This window comes from Hipposideros armiger, unplaced genomic scaffold (genome assembly GCF_001890085.2).
Source record: "Hipposideros armiger isolate ML-2016 unplaced genomic scaffold, ASM189008v1 scaffold_191, whole genome shotgun sequence".
Classification (NCBI taxonomy): Eukaryota; Metazoa; Chordata; class Mammalia; order Chiroptera; family Hipposideridae; genus Hipposideros; species Hipposideros armiger.
The window spans coordinates 1,481,090-1,499,182 of record NW_017731541.1 but is presented as its reverse complement, the minus strand read 5'-3'; the positions used below and the strand labels follow the sequence as shown (position 1 = coordinate 1,499,182).

General features: G+C 49.6%; 1 protein-coding gene across 1 annotated transcript in view; it reads left to right on the top strand.

Annotated features, from left to right (window-relative positions):
* Positions 1 to 1,489: 1,489 nt before the first annotated feature.
* Positions 1,490 to 18,093, top strand: part of LOC109388354 (growth factor receptor-bound protein 10) — a 92,457-nt gene continuing 75,853 nt past the window's right edge. Inside the window, exons 1-2 of the mRNA XM_019653012.1 lie at positions 1,490 to 1,584; positions 13,062 to 13,159. Coding sequence (XP_019508557.1) covers positions 13,109 to 13,159 — 51 coding nt within the window. The 5' untranslated portion in view covers positions 1,490 to 1,584; positions 13,062 to 13,108. The remainder of the gene's footprint in view (positions 1,585 to 13,061; positions 13,160 to 18,093) is intronic.

Sequence of the window (18,093 nt, the reverse complement as noted above, 5' to 3'; positions counted from 1 at the left end):
CAAGGCAGCCCTGCTGCTGGTCCTCCCACCCCTCCCCCGCTCTCCCGCGGGACATGCTGCTGCCCACGTCTGTGCCTCCTCCCTGTGCTCCTGGCCCCTCACCCCCGTGTACCTCGGGCCCTGCATAGAGAGCCCCTTGTTTGGGCTGCTACAGGAGGTTTTGTAGTCCAAGCAGCCCGTATTTTTAGGCTGTCAGGTTGTCTGGAGTGGTTTGTGTTGTGAGCAGCTCTGCAGGAAGCAGCCGGCCTGCAGATTAGCCTGGTCACTGCGTCCTGTCAGGCCCCCAGGGCGTGTGTGGGGTTCGGCACCCACGTCCCCCTTCTCTGAAGCATCAGGGACCTGAGATTCTTGCAGCTCCAACACTGGGCCTGGGGCTGTTAGGGACGGGAGGGGACTGCAGACTTTCTGAGACCCACGCAAAGACAGACAAAGATCCGCTGCCCCTGTCTTCAGTATTTTGTGACCTCAGTCCGGGGTCTGGGGAGTGTCATTTAGATATGCCTCCTTGGGGCTTTTTTCGAGTTGTTGCTCATCGGCGAGCTGGGTTTTACTGTAGTGACTGGTGCTGTACATTTGGGTGTGGGCTGCAAGGGCCCTGGAGTGTATCTAGTTTATAAAGCGTTTAAATCCGAGGGCTGCGTTCCAGAGCGTCCTCCATTTCACTGACCAAGTTGGAACCGGAGCAGTTTCAGATCAGATTTGCAGGCAGCGACGGCAAAGCCCGGCGCTGCGCTTTGCGTTGGTGGAATTCACTCACTCCCACGTGAAGATGGCTTGGGGGGCGGTGGGGGAGTCCTTGGCCATCGTGGCATCGTGGCAGCCTCCCCCTTTTTGACTTAATTGGCAGAGTCTCTTACTTTTTGTTTCTCTTTTTATCGTTTGCATGTACAAAGCCCTACCCCTTGGAAGGCACCCAGAGGCATTTGTAATTATTCATAAAACTCAAGAATCAAGGATTATCATAAGTCATGATACCAATAGCGAAAACAAAACTTTAATTACAAAATGTCTACCAGGGAAAATACATTCTTGTGAAAGGACCCCAAGTTTAGGCCTAAGGGTAAGTAATCCCCATTTTAAATGGAGAATGATCATGTGTTTTCTTCCTTCCTCATCCTTCCCCCACCCCCCAGTGTCCCCTGGCCCCATGTGGGGAGGACCTGCTCGTCTGGACCCTCCTCTTCTCGGGCTCAGGCCTGCTGGCCTGCACTGGCTCCGAGAGGCCTTGGGTTCGCCCTGTGACCCTGCAGGTTATGCAACACCTCAGAGCCTGCGGCCTCCTTTGTGATATTGGGACAGTCACACTCACAGGTTTCAAAGTCGTCTAGGGTTCGGTGCGTGAATGTGGGGTTTGTCTTGTCACCTGCACACGTCCCCTCACCATGAGAGGGGTCTCCTTACTGCATCTGCAAATGGGGACGTGGAACGCGCTCCTGGTGACGTCCGAGCCGATCCCCTGAGCCTGTGTGCAGGAGCAAAGGCCAGTGTTGTTTACCCTGGTAATGCTTTTATGATGGAGGACGTGCGGCCGCTCTGCCTGTCTGCGGGGAGCCTCGGCTGTTCTCTGCGGCCGTCCTTGCCCAGGTGTGTTTACTGACTTTGTCCGGCGATGCTTATCTCAAGTGAGTTGGGTCATTCCTTCCAGGGGCCTCGAGGAGCCGATCAGCATTCCTGTCCTTTGCGACACATGCCCTCTGTGCCCGCGTCCTGACCGCTGCGGACATGCGGGGCCCGCTCTCAGGCCCCGGAGCCTGCGTGGTCAGGGGAGCTAAGAATGCAAGATGGATGTACCATTGGCCTCAGCTGGGTTCCACAAACCAAATCCCATTCCTGGGAGCTGCCCCTTAGCTCAGGACCTGGGCTCTAGGACTGGCCACACAACTGACCGGCGTGGGTGACCACAGGCAAGTCCCTTCCACTCGCAGTGTCCAGGCCCCTGAGTGGGGACAGTACCAGTGTTCCACATGGGTTGCTGAGAGCACTGGATGCTTCGCACAGATGAATAAACAAATAGACAAGGAGCGTGGCCGTCATGAAGTTGCAGTCAGCTGTTGATATGTGAATAGAACATTCCAGTCAAGTCTCTCAGAAAATACTGAGAATGTGAAAAGCAGAGGTCCAGTGCAGACCCTACACACACACAGTTTGAATGGCGAGGTCACTGTGGGCTGCAGGTCACTGACAGTGAAGTCGCCGCACCTTGCCCCCTCCTGCGAAGCCTGTGGAGGAAGGACCGAGCTGGTGTGCTGACAGGGAGTCCTTTATCTGCACGGGAACGGGAATGGATTTCTAACTGGCAGCAAGCATGCCAGCCGCAGCCCCCAGGATGGAGCTCAGGCCTGGCATTTGAGTAGCCGATGACATTTCTTACTTTAGACGGCTTAGGAGTTGGAGGTTCCCCCTACCCAGCCCCCAGAAAGTGAGGGGTGCTTCCTTCAAAGCTTTATTGTAATTTTATCCCATTTTTCACCATAAAAAAGGGAATAATAATTGTAAAGAAAAGCAATTAGAGCTGTGGTTCTTAGCTTTGGACACAGCTGAGGAATTGGGGGGCCCCAAATGCTCTTTTAGAGATTTTATTTTCTCTGGTGTGGGGTGCAGCCTGGGCACCTGGAGTTTTAACCAACCCCAAACCCCCCACCGGATGTGCAGCCCGGTGGTCAGGACGAAGTCAGTGAGGTTCTCACCGGGCAGCATGTGGTAGAACCCCCCGCCCGAGGGCTCCTCCAGCACCCCCTGGTCGCGCGCCCTGCCCCACAGCTCCTGAGTGAGTGGGGGTAGGGCCTGGGCTGCACGGCTGGCATTTCAGCGCGGTCCCAGCTGCTGTCTGTCCCGGGACCATCGTTTGCAAACGGCAGGACCGGAGGGTTCTGGTCAGAGCCTGCACTTCTGGACGGCCTGTCACCTCCTGAGGGCCTCCCATGGCAGCCCTGGGACCTTGACTGATGCCCCCCATTTTGCACTTGTAAACAAGGGGAGTGATACCAGCGGTCACTCGTGCGTGTGTGCGTGTGCGTGTGTGCACACAGATACATATGTGTGCTTGTCCAATGCCTGGCCTACCGAGGACTTGGAAACCAATATTTTCCCCCTAAGCCCATGGCTTCCTTTATACTGGGGAGTGGAAGGAGGGTGGGTCTTACGCTATGTCATCTCCAGGGCTTTCTCTCTTAACGTTTTTTTGTTTGTTTTTTTAGTTTATTCTGATTTGGGTACATATCTTCAATAAAAGTTATAATTTCATTGAAGTTACCAAATTTATTTCTTTACGATTCTCCATAAAATGACTATACGATTTAAAAAATCATTATATTCCTTTATTTTTGTTAAAATTTTATGTATTGGTGGGTGTTTTTATTTGTAAGAGATTTTCCTTTTATTCATCTTTCTTGGGTTTTCATAAATCCTGTTATGTTTTGCTTTCTGATTTGTTTTCGACCGGATTCCCCTCCTTCTGGTTTGAGGATGGATTTGCCTTGCTCATTTAATTTCTTTTTTTTTTTTTGTAGATGGTGCAAAGATCACGCATTACTTTTCCTCCTGTTGCTTCTCTTCCTTCCTTCTGTCTGTCTTGACACGTGACGCTGTTCATTGTCCTAATTGTCCAGAGACGACGCTTGTATTAATTTCCTCCTTGGGCCAGTTATGTAGGCCAGAGCTTGTTTTTAATTTTCAAGTGGCTGAGTTCTCGTTGTTTTTTGTGCACACGCTCCTAATTTCTAGCTGTGTTGTGTTTGGTTCTAGCACGGGGCCTGCTGGCGTGGTGGATGACGGTCCCTGTGTGAGCCCTGGGCCTTGTGGCGTCGCGTCTGGTATGTGTCTTCACGCCGGCTGGCGGCGGGAGGCCAGCCCCGGTGTTTCTGTGGCCCCAGAGATCTTTAGGTGTTAGCAAAATGGACTGATATTCTCTGTGGCTTAGTAGTTTATAAAATAATAATTTCAAAGGCGTTTATAAATGTTTGCCAATGACAACTTTTCACAAAGTCTGTGACTGCAGCCTCATCATGTGTAGTATTATGCAGTCTTTTTACCTCAGTTTGATTCCTTCCTTTGCCCTAAGTGATAAACAGAAGTTTCCAACTACAGTTTTCTCACTCTCTCCTTCGAGGTTCTGTGTGTTCATTTACTTTTATGTAAAAGTTTTATTGAAGTATGACATTCATTCTTATCAGTTAAGATTCATTTCTATCGTTGCTTTGTTATTTAGAGGATAAAGAGCTACTACTGTTTTTCGTTCTTCACTGATTACATTTTTATCAATGGATTTCCGCTGTAAAAAATGTGGATTAGTGTGTCTGCCCTAGATGACGCTTTACGGTCATTGCCGCCACCCCTTTGTCATTGGTTTCTGCGCTTTGTTCTTAGGTCTTCGCCCATTCTGTCCCTGCCCTGTCTCTAGCTGTCCTTTTAAAGTTTTTCTTTTTCAGTTTGCATTGGGCAATTTTTTTTTTCTGTTGGAATATTTTTTAATATTATTTTGAACAGAAGGGAACGGGACAGTTGACATCCATTGCTACATGTCATCAGCCTCTGAGTCAGTTGTTTCTGTTTAGAATGCTCCTTCCTCTGTCTGTTTTCCATTTTCCCTTCACTGTTTAAAGCATTATTAATTTTTTTTAGCCTTTCATTATGATTTAGAATGCAAATATCTGTTTTCAATTCTACAAGTGATTATGTTAATATATCATGAAATTTGCTCAATTATATTTTTCCTAATAAGGACCAGGACCTTCTGCCTTTTATGGAAGGTACAGCTTTTTTTATTTTAAAAATCCTGCAATGATTTATTCGAAGACTCAAAACTTCTCTGTTTTATGTTAATTTTTGGTGCTTTATCTTTTAAAAAAAAAGCTAATATTTTTTAGTGACATTGAAGTATAATTGACATACAGCACTATATTAAGGTATACAGCATAATGACAAACATATTATGAAATGATTACCACAATATTTAATTTTTAAACGCAATTTTATGCTTTAACCTGCCCATCAACAGCTATATTAGTTACTAAGTCTTACTTGTTTGCAGATCCCTCTTGCATCCCTACTATGTGCTCTTCTGGGTGTAGCAGGGAACAAGACCAAGTTCTTGAACCAGAAGGGTTTAGTACCTATCTAACGCGTGAAATAAGGTTGATGTCGGAGATGACAGGGTGACAGGCGCACCGTGGGTGCTGACGGGCCGCGGCAGCAAGCGGGTGGCTATCATCTGAGAGTTTGGGGAAAGAGGAGAGAATGAAACAGACATTCTGGAGAGGACTCAGTAAACTTCCTAAGGAGACTTTTTAGTCGCATTTGTAGTTGTGTTTGCAAGCGGCATTAGATACACATTTTGGGTTTCTGGTTAAATAAAAATAGAAAGTGTCCATTTAGCACAGTTTGTGACTCGAGGGGGCTCTGGAAGTGGCTGGTGGCCTTAAGCAGAGCAGTTGCGCTTTTCTAGGAGTGGGTCAGGAGGAGGTGGGCACGAAGCTCGGGTGTGTACCAGGCCTGGGGCGTCCCGCTGACCCTCCGCCAAAAAGAGCGGGAATCCGGCAGGCGTGGGTGATGGGTGGCAGCAGCTGGGCCAGTGGCAGCAGTCCCTGTACCCTGGAGGGTGTGTGGGTGTGCAGAGGACAGCTGGTGAGCTCGGAGGCGGGGCGCGAATCACACACCCAAACCTGACCTTATTCTCAAATGTGGGTTGCTACCTATCGTCATGCCTTGAAAGCAAGTTACTAGGTCATGAAAAGTGTGTTTTGATAAGGATATAGAGCAGAAGAGGAACTATGAGAGTGGACCGCAGGGTCCTTCGCACGCCCTGAGCCCACTGTCAATTGTGAAGCGTCAGGCGCATCATGAGATGAACCCGGGGGCCAGTGAGTGCGCCGGCCAGCAGCAAAGCTCATGTGTCTAGAGTACAAAGTCATCCTGGTGGGAGAGGGAACGCGGGACAGTGTAATCGACCATACACATAACTGGAGGTGGTGGTGCTGTGACAGGCGTACAAATGTCACCTGCTGCCTGCCAGTCTCCAGAACGTCAGTTAGGAACGCCCAGTGTGCTTCTCAGAAAAAGTGTTGCCTATTGTAACATTTGTTAAGTTTATGACAATTGTATCATTTTAGCTTGACTAGTACAAATTGCCCTTAAAATGGAAAAAAAATAAATAAACATGAAATGAAAAGAACAAAGACACGTGCGAGTTCAGTTTCTGGATCCAGAAGTGTAAATATTGACATTGTTAAGAAAAATGTTGACTCTAGAATCAGCAAACTTTTGACTTTGCTTGGATTATTTTTCCTGCCCTATAGTTGTATGAAGGAAAAAAGTGCCAACTGTGGTGAAAAATATTTAAATTTTTATCGTACGTTCAAAACTCAATTAAAACGGGCAGACTCTGATACATTATTTATAATGGCATTCTTGCACAGGCATACTTGCACAGTCTAAAGGACGTGGGAAAGCCACACAGCGAGCTGAACTTGTCAATGAGCCCCCTTTAATCAAAAGAAGAAAAAGGACAAATTGACACGGTTTTGCCATCATTCTACAACTGTTAATGAGAAAGCCTTTTATCGTTATAGCTTTGAAGCTTCACTGTATCCACCTGCTTAGGAAGCTCTTCCTCAGTATCTGTATGGGGCACACCATTGTTTTGAGAAATTAGCTGATGACTTCAAAAGGAATCTCTTTCTTTAGAGGAGCACAGTCTGTCATCACATCTGGACCATTGTACGACACGTAGATGTGAGGCTTGTTGTCCAGGGTCAGTGTGGGTTTTCCCGTCTCCAGGAGGGCACAGATGATGACAGTGTCTTTATCTCTGCCAGCTCTGCGTGGCCAGCCATGAACAGAGGGAGGGCTTGCTGTATGAGTTCCGTTTTACCTCCCAGACACCGAGGTCACGTAGAGTCACAGAACCAAGACGGCCTGGCTGGTCCAGGTAAATAAAAATGGAAAACATGTAAACAAGTTCCAAGCAGAAATGATGATGGTGTTCTTTAAAGAAAAATAAGTTTGACGGTACGTCAGTGATCTCTGGAACCACTGCTGTGTACATCTCCAAGCTTTAGCCTCCTAAGAAATTCTGCTGAACCGCATGGTTGCGTTAAGAAATTTAGCGAAAGTTGATTTTGTTAAAGGCAGATCACTGAATAGGCAACTTTTGGGTATTTTTTTATTAGGATAAAATAAACAAAATATGAAATTTGCCAATTTTAAATTGTAACCAGTTTTAAGCATACAGTTCAGTGAAGTTAAGTACATCCACAGCGTTGTGTGACCGCTGCCCTGTCTGGGATTTTTTTTTTTCATCACCCCCTAGAGAAATCCTGTACATCTTAAACATTGTGTTTAATTATACCGCATAGAAGTGGGATCATATATGTCCTTTTGTGACTTATTTCACTTAAGATAACGCCTTCAAAGTTCATCCATATTGTAGCATCTGTCAAAGCTTCATGATTTTCAATGCTGAGCTCTCGTCATTATATGTGTATACTCCATTTTGCTTATCCATTCATCCGTCAGTGGTCACGTGGGTTGTTTGCGCCTTTTGGCTGTTGTGAATAATGCTGCTATGGACATGAGTGGACAAGTATTTGAGTCCCTGCTTTTGACTCCCCCACCCCCCACCCCCGGACACATGCTGTTTTCTGTGGTCTCTCGCTGTGGTTAGCTTTGCAGTTCCCTAATGACAGTGACGTTGAGCATCTTGTCATGTGCATGTTATCTTTGGAGAAATGTCTAGTCAAAACCTTTGTCCATTTTTGGATTTTGTTGTGTTTTTTTTGTTGTTGTCATTGTTGAGTTGTAGGAGTTCTTTATGTATTCTGGATATTAATCCCTTACCAGATATATGATTCGCAACTCTTTTGTATTTCCTGTGAGTAATCTTTTTACTTTCTTGATAGTGTCATTCGATGTACAGAGGTTTTTAATTTTGGTGAAGTCCATTTTATCTTTTTTTTTTTTTTTTTCTTTTGCTGCTTGTGTCTCTGGTGTCATATTCTGGAAATCACTGTACAATCCACTGCCATGACATTTTTTTTTCCTATGTTTTCTTACAAGAGTTTTATAGTTTTAGCTCTTACATTTAGATGTTTGATACATTTTAAATTCATTTTTGTTTGTAGCCTAAGGTAAGTGTCCAACTTCATTATGTCGCATGTAGATATCCAGTTTTCCCAGAACCATTTGTTGAAAGACTGTCCTTTTTCCATTGAATGGTCTTGGCGCCCTTGTTGAAAATCAATCCACCGTGTTTGGGAGGGTTTATTTCTGGGCTCTCACTATCTTTGTTACCATAGCTCTAGAGTAAGTTTTGAAGTCAGGAAGTGTATGTCCTTCAACTTCATTCTTCTTTTTCAAAATCCTTTTGGCTATTCGGGTCCCATGAGAATCCTTATGAATTTTAGAAAGGTTTTTATCTATTTCTGCAACAGACGCTGGTGGGGCTTTGATAGGAACTACACGGCATTGAATCTGCAGATGGATTTGGGAAGTATTGTCAGCATAACATATTAAGTCTTCCAATCTGTGAAACTGGACGTTTTCCTTATTTTTAGCTTCTGTTTATTCTTATAACCGCGTTTTGTAGTTTTCTGTGCACCTCCTTGGTTGTTTTTGTAATTATTTTATTATTTTTGATGCTACTTTAAACGGAGGTGTTTTTTTTTATTTCCTTTTCAGATTTTTCATCATTAGTGTGTTACAAACAACTGATTTTTGTGTGTTGACTTTTTGTCCTATAACTTTGCTGAATTTACTCATTAGCTCTAGTTGCGTCTTTGCCATTTTTAGAGTTTTCTACAGATAAGACATGTTATCTGTGAACAAAGATAATTTGAGTTCTTTCTTTCCAATTTGAAGGCTTTTTATTATTTTTTTCTTGCCTGATTGATCTGGCTAGAGCTTCCAATAATAAACTTTGTTGACTAGAAGTGTCAGAAGCTAGCATCCTTGCCTTCGGGGGAGAGCGTTCCATCTTTCACCAGAGAGCATGATGGTAGCTTTGCGCTGCTGCATTTTGTTACAGACCAGAGTTAATCCAATCCTCCTGCTGTGTCTGACTGTAGTTTACTTGTCCCAAAGGAACCTACTCAACAGAGCTCTGAGACGTGTATTTTTCTGGCTAAGCAGCAATCTCATTTGGCAAATGAGATTTGCCAAATTTGGCACTTTCAAAGGTGGTGTTTAGATAATAAAATTGGCATATTTAATTGATATTTTTGGTACTCTTAACACTCATTACATTTGAAACTTCGAGGGAAAATAACAGCATGTTTCCATAGATTGAACACACCCAAGAGTTCCAGAGCGCAGGCAGTAGGCTGGCTCAGAGCGAGGCAGGGAGAAAGTGGACGTGGCGGCCGTAGGAGGCATGGTGGGGGCTGTCTGGTGGGGGGGTGAGGGGGGCGCAGAGAGGGTCCTGCAGGACCGGACGAACTGTTCTCTTTGGCATCAAGAGGGAGCCAGGAAACACTGACCCCTCCCCCAGGCCCTCAGGGATGTGGGTGGAGGGGGAGCTAAGGCTGTAGTTAGGGTAGAAGGTGGGGCACTGTTTGGAAAGGCTGGAAGGTGGTCCGTGGAGAGCCATCAGACCCACGTGGCAGTGGGGAGGCCTCTGAGAGGCGTCACGGTGTGGCCCTGGGATCTGGCAGCAGTGGGTTGGGTGGGCAGATCAGTCAGGGCTCTCCAGTGAAGCAGAGCCTGTCTGTGTATACATAAAGAGGGTTATTGTAAGGAATTGGCTCACGCGACTCTGGGGGCTGGCAAGTGAACTCGGCAGGGCAGGCCGGCAGCCTGGGAACTCAGGCAGGGGTTCGCTGCAGTCTGGAGGCAGAGCCCTGTCTTCTCCGGGAAACCCGAGTCTTTGCTCTCTAGGCCTTCATCTGATTGGATGAGGCCCACCACTGTCTGGGGGGAAACCGCCTTTACGTCAAGTCAGGTGATTGCAGTTCTTAGCCACTGCTGCGAAATACCTTCTGAGCAACCCCCAGCTTGATGTTTGGTTAGTGGCTGGCTGCAGAGCCTGGACAAGTCGACACATGACACTGAATATTACGGGGCAAGGTTGACTTACAGGCCGGAGAAGTTGGAAGGCCTGGGGGCTTGCAGGAGGCTGGGGGGAGGTTACCAGCCGCGGCCCTGCCCCGAGTTAGGGGGCGGCAGCTCCAGCCTGGAGCACCCCCATCCCCTTGTTTGCACCTCCATGTCTCATCACTGGCCCTTGTTAGCCCAGCGCCCTGTTCTGAGCTGTTCTTTTTGTGTTTATGGTGGTGATTTAAAGTATCCTAGAGAGACGCTTGCAAAAAAACATAATTGGTTCGTGGTAAATGGTACAGATTTACGATGCTTCTATTCCTTTTAGCTATACCAACAATTGAGCAGTGTTTTAATATTTGGGGTCTGTTTCAGTTTTCTAGGACCACTGTCACAAAGTGCCCCAGAGTGGGGGGCTCAAACGACGTGGATTCTCCCGCAGTTCTGGAGGCTAGAAGTCTGAGATTGGGGTGTTGGCAGGATTTTCGAGGCCTTCCTCCTCGGTGTGGCTGGCTTCCTTCTCCCCGTGTCACTGCATGGTCTCCCGCTGTGTGTGTAACACCCTCTTCTAGTGGGTGAGGACCCACACAAACACCTCATTTTAACGTAATTACCTCTTTAAAAGACCCTGCCTCCAAATTCTGAGGTATTGCGTGTTAGAGTTTCAGCAAATGAATTTTTTTGGGGGGCTGGCGGGGGGAACACAGTTCTGCCCATAACCAGGTCTTATCTTGATTTTTTTTTTTTGCTATTTTGTTGGTGGGATTAATATCTCTCATTTTATGTCTCCCCCAGTCTTTCATTTTTCCTCTGGGAGGCTTTTATTTCTGAATTCTAAAAATATCAGACTGTAACCAGACTTTGCTAAAGATGTCTGAAATGCGAGGAGCCTTGTCCCGTGACAATTTCTGGTCTTTTTCAGGTCGGAAACCTGGGTTCCCTTTGCAGCTGACCTTTGTTCTCCGCGTCTCGCTGTCCTGGCCTCGCGTTACCGTTTACTGCTGCATTTCAGTCATTCTCTTCACGGGCTATTTTCAGTGTTCCTGGAATGTCTGCCCCGTGGATTTAGTTTTCTGCCGTTTGGATACTCCCAGGGGACCGTTCGTTTTGTCTTGGGCTGTTTCTTCCCTGTAGTTTTTCTTCTCTTCTCCTTTTCCCTGGGTTGCCTTTCTTTCATTGAGAGAAACAACCCACTTTCTAAATCTCTCTTATTGTTTTCATAAAAGTACTTCAGGGAATAGCCCTCCACGCCCCGGGGGGAGAACGGGAAGGTTTCGGAGCTGCTTTTCCCTGTGCCCTCGCTATGTGGTTCTTCCCGATGGCTGTCCTCGCTGCCCTGAAACGCAGCCTCAGAGGTGACTGTGCCTCCCCCCATGGGGATGTCCCCCTGTCGCCGGGCCTGTACTGAGGGGGGGTTCCAGCGAGGCAGCCCCTGGGCGTGGTGGGTGGCCCTCGGGGAGCTGTTTTGTCTCCACCCTGATGACCGGCGGAGCCCCCGTTGCGAAAGCTGCCCCGTGTGGATCCGATACGGAGAGCCCAGTAAGCTGGGAGTGGCTCTTCATCGGCGGTTACTGAAAATCAGGCTTGGCGGGGGCGCTGAGAGCCTCTGCTACCTGTGAGCTCACAGCTTATTTAGGCGGAGTGAGGCCAAGAAGGATTTACAACTTGGTGTGGCAGGTGGAAGGATGGATGGAAGCCCACCGTGTGGCCTGGGAGCCCAGAGTGGACACTGATTGAGCCGCCTTAGGGGGTGGTGGTTGGTGAGGGGCAGTCTGCGGGGCCTTCCTGGAGGAGGTGACCCCCCAAGCTCAGGCCTAAAGGGTAGTAAGTGATAGCCGGTGTCAGAGCTGGGACAGCACCTATAGGTACAAAGGCCCGAGAAAGCCTCATGTGGCCAGGGATTACAGCTTGTTCAGGGTCTCTGAGCCGGACAGGAGTTGAGGGTCCCCAGCCCCTCTGGGATTATGATGGAGATGATAGTTCCTGTTGCTGCTCTTCCTGAAAATGTTTTTAATCTCCGATGGTTTCTGGGTCTTTTGACATTATCTCTGGTCCCTCTCTCTTCCCGGAATCCACCAACTGCGTTCCAAAGTGTGACTCCCAACAGCCTTCTGTCCTCATGGGGATGAAACTCTACTTTCTAAGGTTTAGCAGGAAAGCGTATCCTCGAGTTCACGTTGTCGGTATTCTCTCGCAGGTCAGTTACCTGGCGTTGCACTTTGTTGTGTTCAGAGGCCAAGGCTGGCCCATCCCCAGCCCAGGCTATGCTGTCATTATAATTGTCCCTTGGTGCCACCATGTCAGCAGGGCGGGGCCTTGTCAGACAAGTCCGCTCCAGTCGCTTCCGGACTACACTGTATGCATCAGGCATGTGCTTCGTGCCACAGTAGATTAAAAAAAAGCAAAGAAAAAAGCAGAAGAGAAAGACGGGGTCTCTGTTTCCTGCTTGTTGGGAGCTCGTTGTAGGAGCTGGATGTGCCCTCTAATGCTGGGGGCGGCACGTCCGCTCACGGGGTGGGCGGGGGGTAGTGTCCCGTGAATGCTGTGCTCCAACGTGGCCTGTGGGGGAGTGTTGAGTCGCCGTCGTGGTTTGCTGCCCACTGAGCACGGTGGCCGGGAGAGCCGGCTTCTACGCAGGTGGTACCTACAGGACCCCGACGACGCTCGGCGCTTTTCTGGAATTGGGCTCCATTCGCATTCCCCACAGTGTGATGGAGTCCTCAGGGTGTTCATAGCTGTTATGAGAAAAGGGTCCAGAGGACATGGGGGTTCATTTCAGTGGGTCGAGGTCACCCCGGCCCCTCTGAGAGCTCCTCTACCCCACAGAGCCTGCAACCACACAGGGCGTCTCAGTGGTGCTGCTGGTGACAGTCTCCTTGCGTTGGTAGAATAGCCGCGTGCTTCCACCTGAGCAGACATCCTGCCCACACCTCTGCGTGTGTCCAGGGCGACCCAGGGGCCCGTTGCTCCTGAGCCAGTTGCGAGCCGTGCGTGTTGCCTCGGGCGTGGCTTCTCACAGTCTGTCTTTATTCCAGGTGCTGCAACGCAGTAAGTGTAATTTGAAGAAGGCCAGAAGGAACCCATGGCTTTAGCTGGCTGCCCAGATTCCTTTTTGCACCGTCCGTACTACCAGGTATGGGCGAGCATGGATGTCTGACTCTGGCAAGTGCCGCTGGTCAAGGGCCACGGCACACATGCAATTCATAACCTTGAACCATCCCATTGCGGGCAGGTCACCAGATGCTCGGCTGGGGCCGCTGGCATCCCACGGTGCCCGAAGGCACGCACGCTGCACAGGGTCCTTGCTTCGCTTCGGAAGCTCTCTGCATCGTTCCCCTTTGACGATGCCACCCCTTCCTAAACTGTTTTCCTGGTAGTGCAGACTTGCCGGCAGGGTGGGCCCTGAAACTCCAGAGGGCGAGTTGGAATGCTGGTGAACATGAGGGTGGTCGAGTGGAGATCAGAGCTTCTGTAAGGGCAAGGGCATGGCCAGGAACGGGCTTCTTAGCGGTGGCTTCTTGGCTTCATGGTCACGTGCCTTTTGTAGGTGGAGCGCTTTCCCCCGACCCCGCCAAGAGCATCGGGGTGGGCTTCATCGGGGTGCAAGTTCATCTCCGTGCCTTCACGTTCCTTGAGGCTTCTTCATGGGCTGCCGGGCAGCTTCCTTGTCCTTCTGAAGCAGATTTTAACTTTGAATGTCACCGTACGGTGCAGTGGGCTCTGCTGGAAGGAAGGGTCTTTGCGGCCTTGGGCTTGGCAAGTGGACCTTGGTTTGTCCTTGTCAGCCCTTCACCATCGACAGTCCGCGCACTGCCTGCTGTCGGCCTCCGTCTCCCAGGTGGCTTCCCGGATGAGGTTTTCCCGCGTGCTGTACCCCTGACCCACTGTCATTCTTCCCGGAACTTGCTTTTCCCTCCCTTAACCTGCGAAGTCTCTTTGTAGCTGCAGTGATCAGATTTTGCCTGTAACGTGGCGGCTGCAGAAGGACAAGTTTGTAACTTATTTGGTGTCCCAGTGAAACCAACCTTCGCAGGAAGGCTGGAGGTGAGGACGGCTGTTCATTGTCTCCCTTGAATTCGAGACAAAGCTCAAGTTGGCTTCAATCCAGAAAAAAGGGCTAGAACTCGAGCAGGCCTGTGATGTTGACTGGGGACTCACGGGCCTGGGCAGTGGGTGAGCTGGGCTCCAGGCTCTGCCCTCTGCCTCCTGCGTGATCGGGTCCTTGTTCATAAAGAATGCGTAGTGGCCGTGCCTCATTGATTGATTAGAGCTCTGTGCTGCACCCATGGGCTGTGGGTCCAGTGCTCCCGGGGCCACTTAGCTCCGGCCAGTTGTCAGGACCCAGAAGGCACCCCTCCCCCGCCTGCTGCCTGAACTACAGGAAAGCCTTCCGGGGGGCGTCCCTCTGAGAGTCAGCTTGGTAGAGTCATCTTCAGCTGCCGACAGAGCAGACCTGCAGGGAAGGGTGACAACAGAGGCCATCTTACTTCCCCCTGACTCCCACTGGTGTTTTTTATTTCCTGCTGGTCCACACAGAGACGGCAGGCGCAGCTGCTAAAGCCAGCAGCTTACTTGATGGACGTGTCAGCTGTCTGTCGCTGCCGCCCCAGTTGCCCACAGCCGCTCTGCAGGATCCAGAAAGCTGTGGACAAATGGTGGGCATTCTCAGAGATACTGTCGCCCTGAGGAAACGCTCAGCCAAGCCCGTCAGGGGCTCTGGAAGACACTGCCTTGCTCTTATAAAAATCCAGCAGCCACACTTGGCAGCATTTAGCCTCTATTCCTGGAAAATTAGATGACAGTTCCAGAATTTCTCAGAAAATGGGGTGATTTACAATGAGTTCCAGTCTTGAGCAATCTGCAATATAGCAACTAGATATAGCTCCAAGTTTTTATAGAGAAGAATGTCTTTTTCAGATCTTCACCACACAAGTGGTCTCCCAGTTCTCGCTGTCCCCTAATAGCTGTGGCTTGGATTGGACACAGGCTCAGTCGCTGAGTCGCTGATACGTGGAGTTCATGTACACAGAGGCACCCACACTGATGTGTGCTGTGAATTATCCCGCTTTCTGCCGCGACTGGCGGGGGGTGGGGCGGGGGGCGGGGGTGTTTGCGTTGGGACTTGGAGGAAATGCATGGAAATGCCCAGCCACATCCCAGGTGCCCTGTCCAGGGTTGTCACCTTGCTCTCCTTGGACACTGACTGAGCACAGCCAGGTGCCAGACGCGGCTCCTGTGCTGGGGAGGCAGCTTTGCGAAGCAGACAAATTCCTGGGGCTCATGTGTCCTAGTGAGGAGGCAGACATGGGACAACTGGCAAATAAGACCATGGGAATAATGATAATAATTCTAAAGCAAATAAAATAGGGCAGCAGGAGACAGTGGCCAGGAGGGCAGGGAGGCCTTCCCGAGGAAGTGCCCTGCGCGGGGGTGGTGCCCAGGCAGGACTGGGCAGCGCTCTGGGCCGGGCGGGAGGAAACGCCTGGCCAGCGGGAGGGGCTTAGGCTGGAGTCAGCCAGGAATGAGGGTTCTTAGGGGGGGTTATAAATAGAGGCCTCCGGCCTGTTGTCTGCAGTTCTAAAATCTGAAAAGCTCCAAACTGAGAAGTGTTTTTCTTTGCTCAGTCGGAGCCGAATCGGACTCGGCCTGGGCTACATTCGGTTCCCAGGACCCTGCGTTATCTTCCTCAAGCCCAAGAAATGTTTCGTTCCCAACCGCATGAGCCTCCAGGGTTTTGAGGACGGGATTATGCGTGCCTTTTATGAGACTGTGGTAAAGAAAAGCCACATTCATTATCCTTCAGAAAAATGCAAGAAAATAGACAATAAAATGAATTCAGGTACAAACATCCAAACAGAAGGTTGAACCGTGCTTTAGATAGGAAACAACGGTGTATAGATTTGACATCGGCTGTGAAGACGCTTGTTGAATTTCCAAACACTTATTCCAAATAACTTATTTTTACTTTTATGATTTTTCTCCCCCTGATTTCTGAATTGAAAACCTATCTGCTGAGTTTAGAAGGAACACACCGTGCAGTCTGTCCTTGTGGTCCTGCCCTTCAGAGACCCCGGAGAGTGGGACTGCGGCACCCACCCTCGCTCTGCCATTTCAGAAATGCCGTCCGGGCCCCAGGCTTTCGCAAGCTGCTCCTCTTGGCTCCAGTTCAGATCTGTATCCCTGAGCCTTCGGGCTGAAATCTGTCCTTGTAGGGCAGGAGTTGGCACAGGACAGCCTGCGGGCCAAATCCCGCTCCCCGCCTGCTTTTGTAAATAAAGTTTTATTGGAACAGAGCCACACGCCTTCCTTCCCAGCTCATCTGTGGCTGCTCTGGGGCCCTGTCAGCACACTTGAGTGGTGTCTGGCCCTTTACAGAAAAAGTTTTGCCAGCCCCTGTTTGAGAGGCCCGATTGGTGGACGCAGGCCAATGTGGCCTCCCTGTGTCAGCTTGTCTCCTCCTCGGCGTTTGGGGACAGGACTCATAGCCCTCCGATGAGCGTCTGCTTGCCGATCACATGCAGCTGTGGGGTTTCTGTCGGGGGCCCGACATCTGGACTCCTCCGTCTTTTGGCAGCGTCTGGAGGAGCTGGGAGGTGACCTCATCCCGTATGGGCCACTTGGGATCAGTCTCTGGATAGGAATACCATTCCCAAACTCTGTCACTGGTTTTGTTTTTTTCTTTCTTTTTCCAGAGAGCGATTCTGCAGCTCTTCCGTTTTTAATCTCACACACCCACAATTTGGTAAAGGCACATTTTCACTGGGCTACATTTCCTTCAAGGAATTTGTGGACAGCAAGTCCCACTTACCACAGACCTTACCCTTGAGGTGAAGCGGATGCAACGATCACTTGAAATGTCCCTGTCTTTTACGAGACCTTTCCAGTCCACAGGACATTGACCTAAAATGGTTTTGCAAATCATCTGTGATTATAATTCTGCGTTGAGTACCCACCACTATTTAGTAGAGATGTTTTGTGAAGCAAAGCAGGCGATGTATCAAGTAGGTTAAGGGGCTACTTGCTGGTGATTCTAACAAGCCAACATTTACATTAACACATGTAGGCGTGTTGGTCTCTGTTCCTTTTCCTTGTCACAAGGGAGGGGACCCAGAGGATAGACGGGCGAGTTGTGAGTGGAAAATGTGGGACTTCACATCTAAAAGGGCAGCTGTCTTGCCTTGTCAGGCGGACAGGCCCCCTCACCCTCGCGGAAATGGGCCCGAGCGTGGATGCTGGAGCAGCGGGGGAGGAGAAGGAAACGGCCGGCTGTGCAGACACGCTTCGTGAACAGGGCGGCCCCCATTCCTCTCCTTCTGCGTCACATATAAAACTGCTCTGCTCTTCTGTTTCATTAAACGCTGTGCCTTTGGGCAGTTATGCAGCCCTGAGTGACCAGGGCCGGCGCACTGACTTGGACTCACTGGCTTTCTCCCAGGGAGGGGAGAGGGGGGTCCCTGGAACAGCCTGGCACCTGGGTCAGGAGGTCCCATAAGACAACCACACATCCATTACAGAAGTATTGACAGCTTTTTATTTTTGACAGGCACCACAGGTTGTGCTTCAAATCAATAGGTTAGTAACTTTGGGAGAACCTCGGGCTGAGATGAAAGCAAGGCTGGACCGTAGCGTTAGTGGCACAGGAAACGCTATGCCGTCATTTACTAAACGGCGTGTTTGTGGAATCACATTTCTCCATACTTAGAATTTCACCAACTTGAAATAGTCAGCTCCTTCTCTGAGCCACAGTAATTACACTGGCAGGAGCCCCCCCACCTCTCACTAGCGTTCCTGACACACAAAGCCATGGAAAGCTGTGCAGTTGTGTAATGGTTGGCGGTGCCTAACCTCTGACCTCCAGGCCTCCTCTCCAAGTGACAGCTGCCGCCTTCTTTGCAGCCAAACCTGGTCTTTGTTTGGAGTCACTGGTCCCTGGTTCTGAATTTCCATCAGTGCGTTACCTCTCCCAGTGAGTTATATCCAGGATTAGAGACCTGGATAGAGTCAGGAGACCTTAAATACTGCAGAGCCCTCCTTCCTGGGGTCTGGGAGGAGACGGGGGTGGGGGGG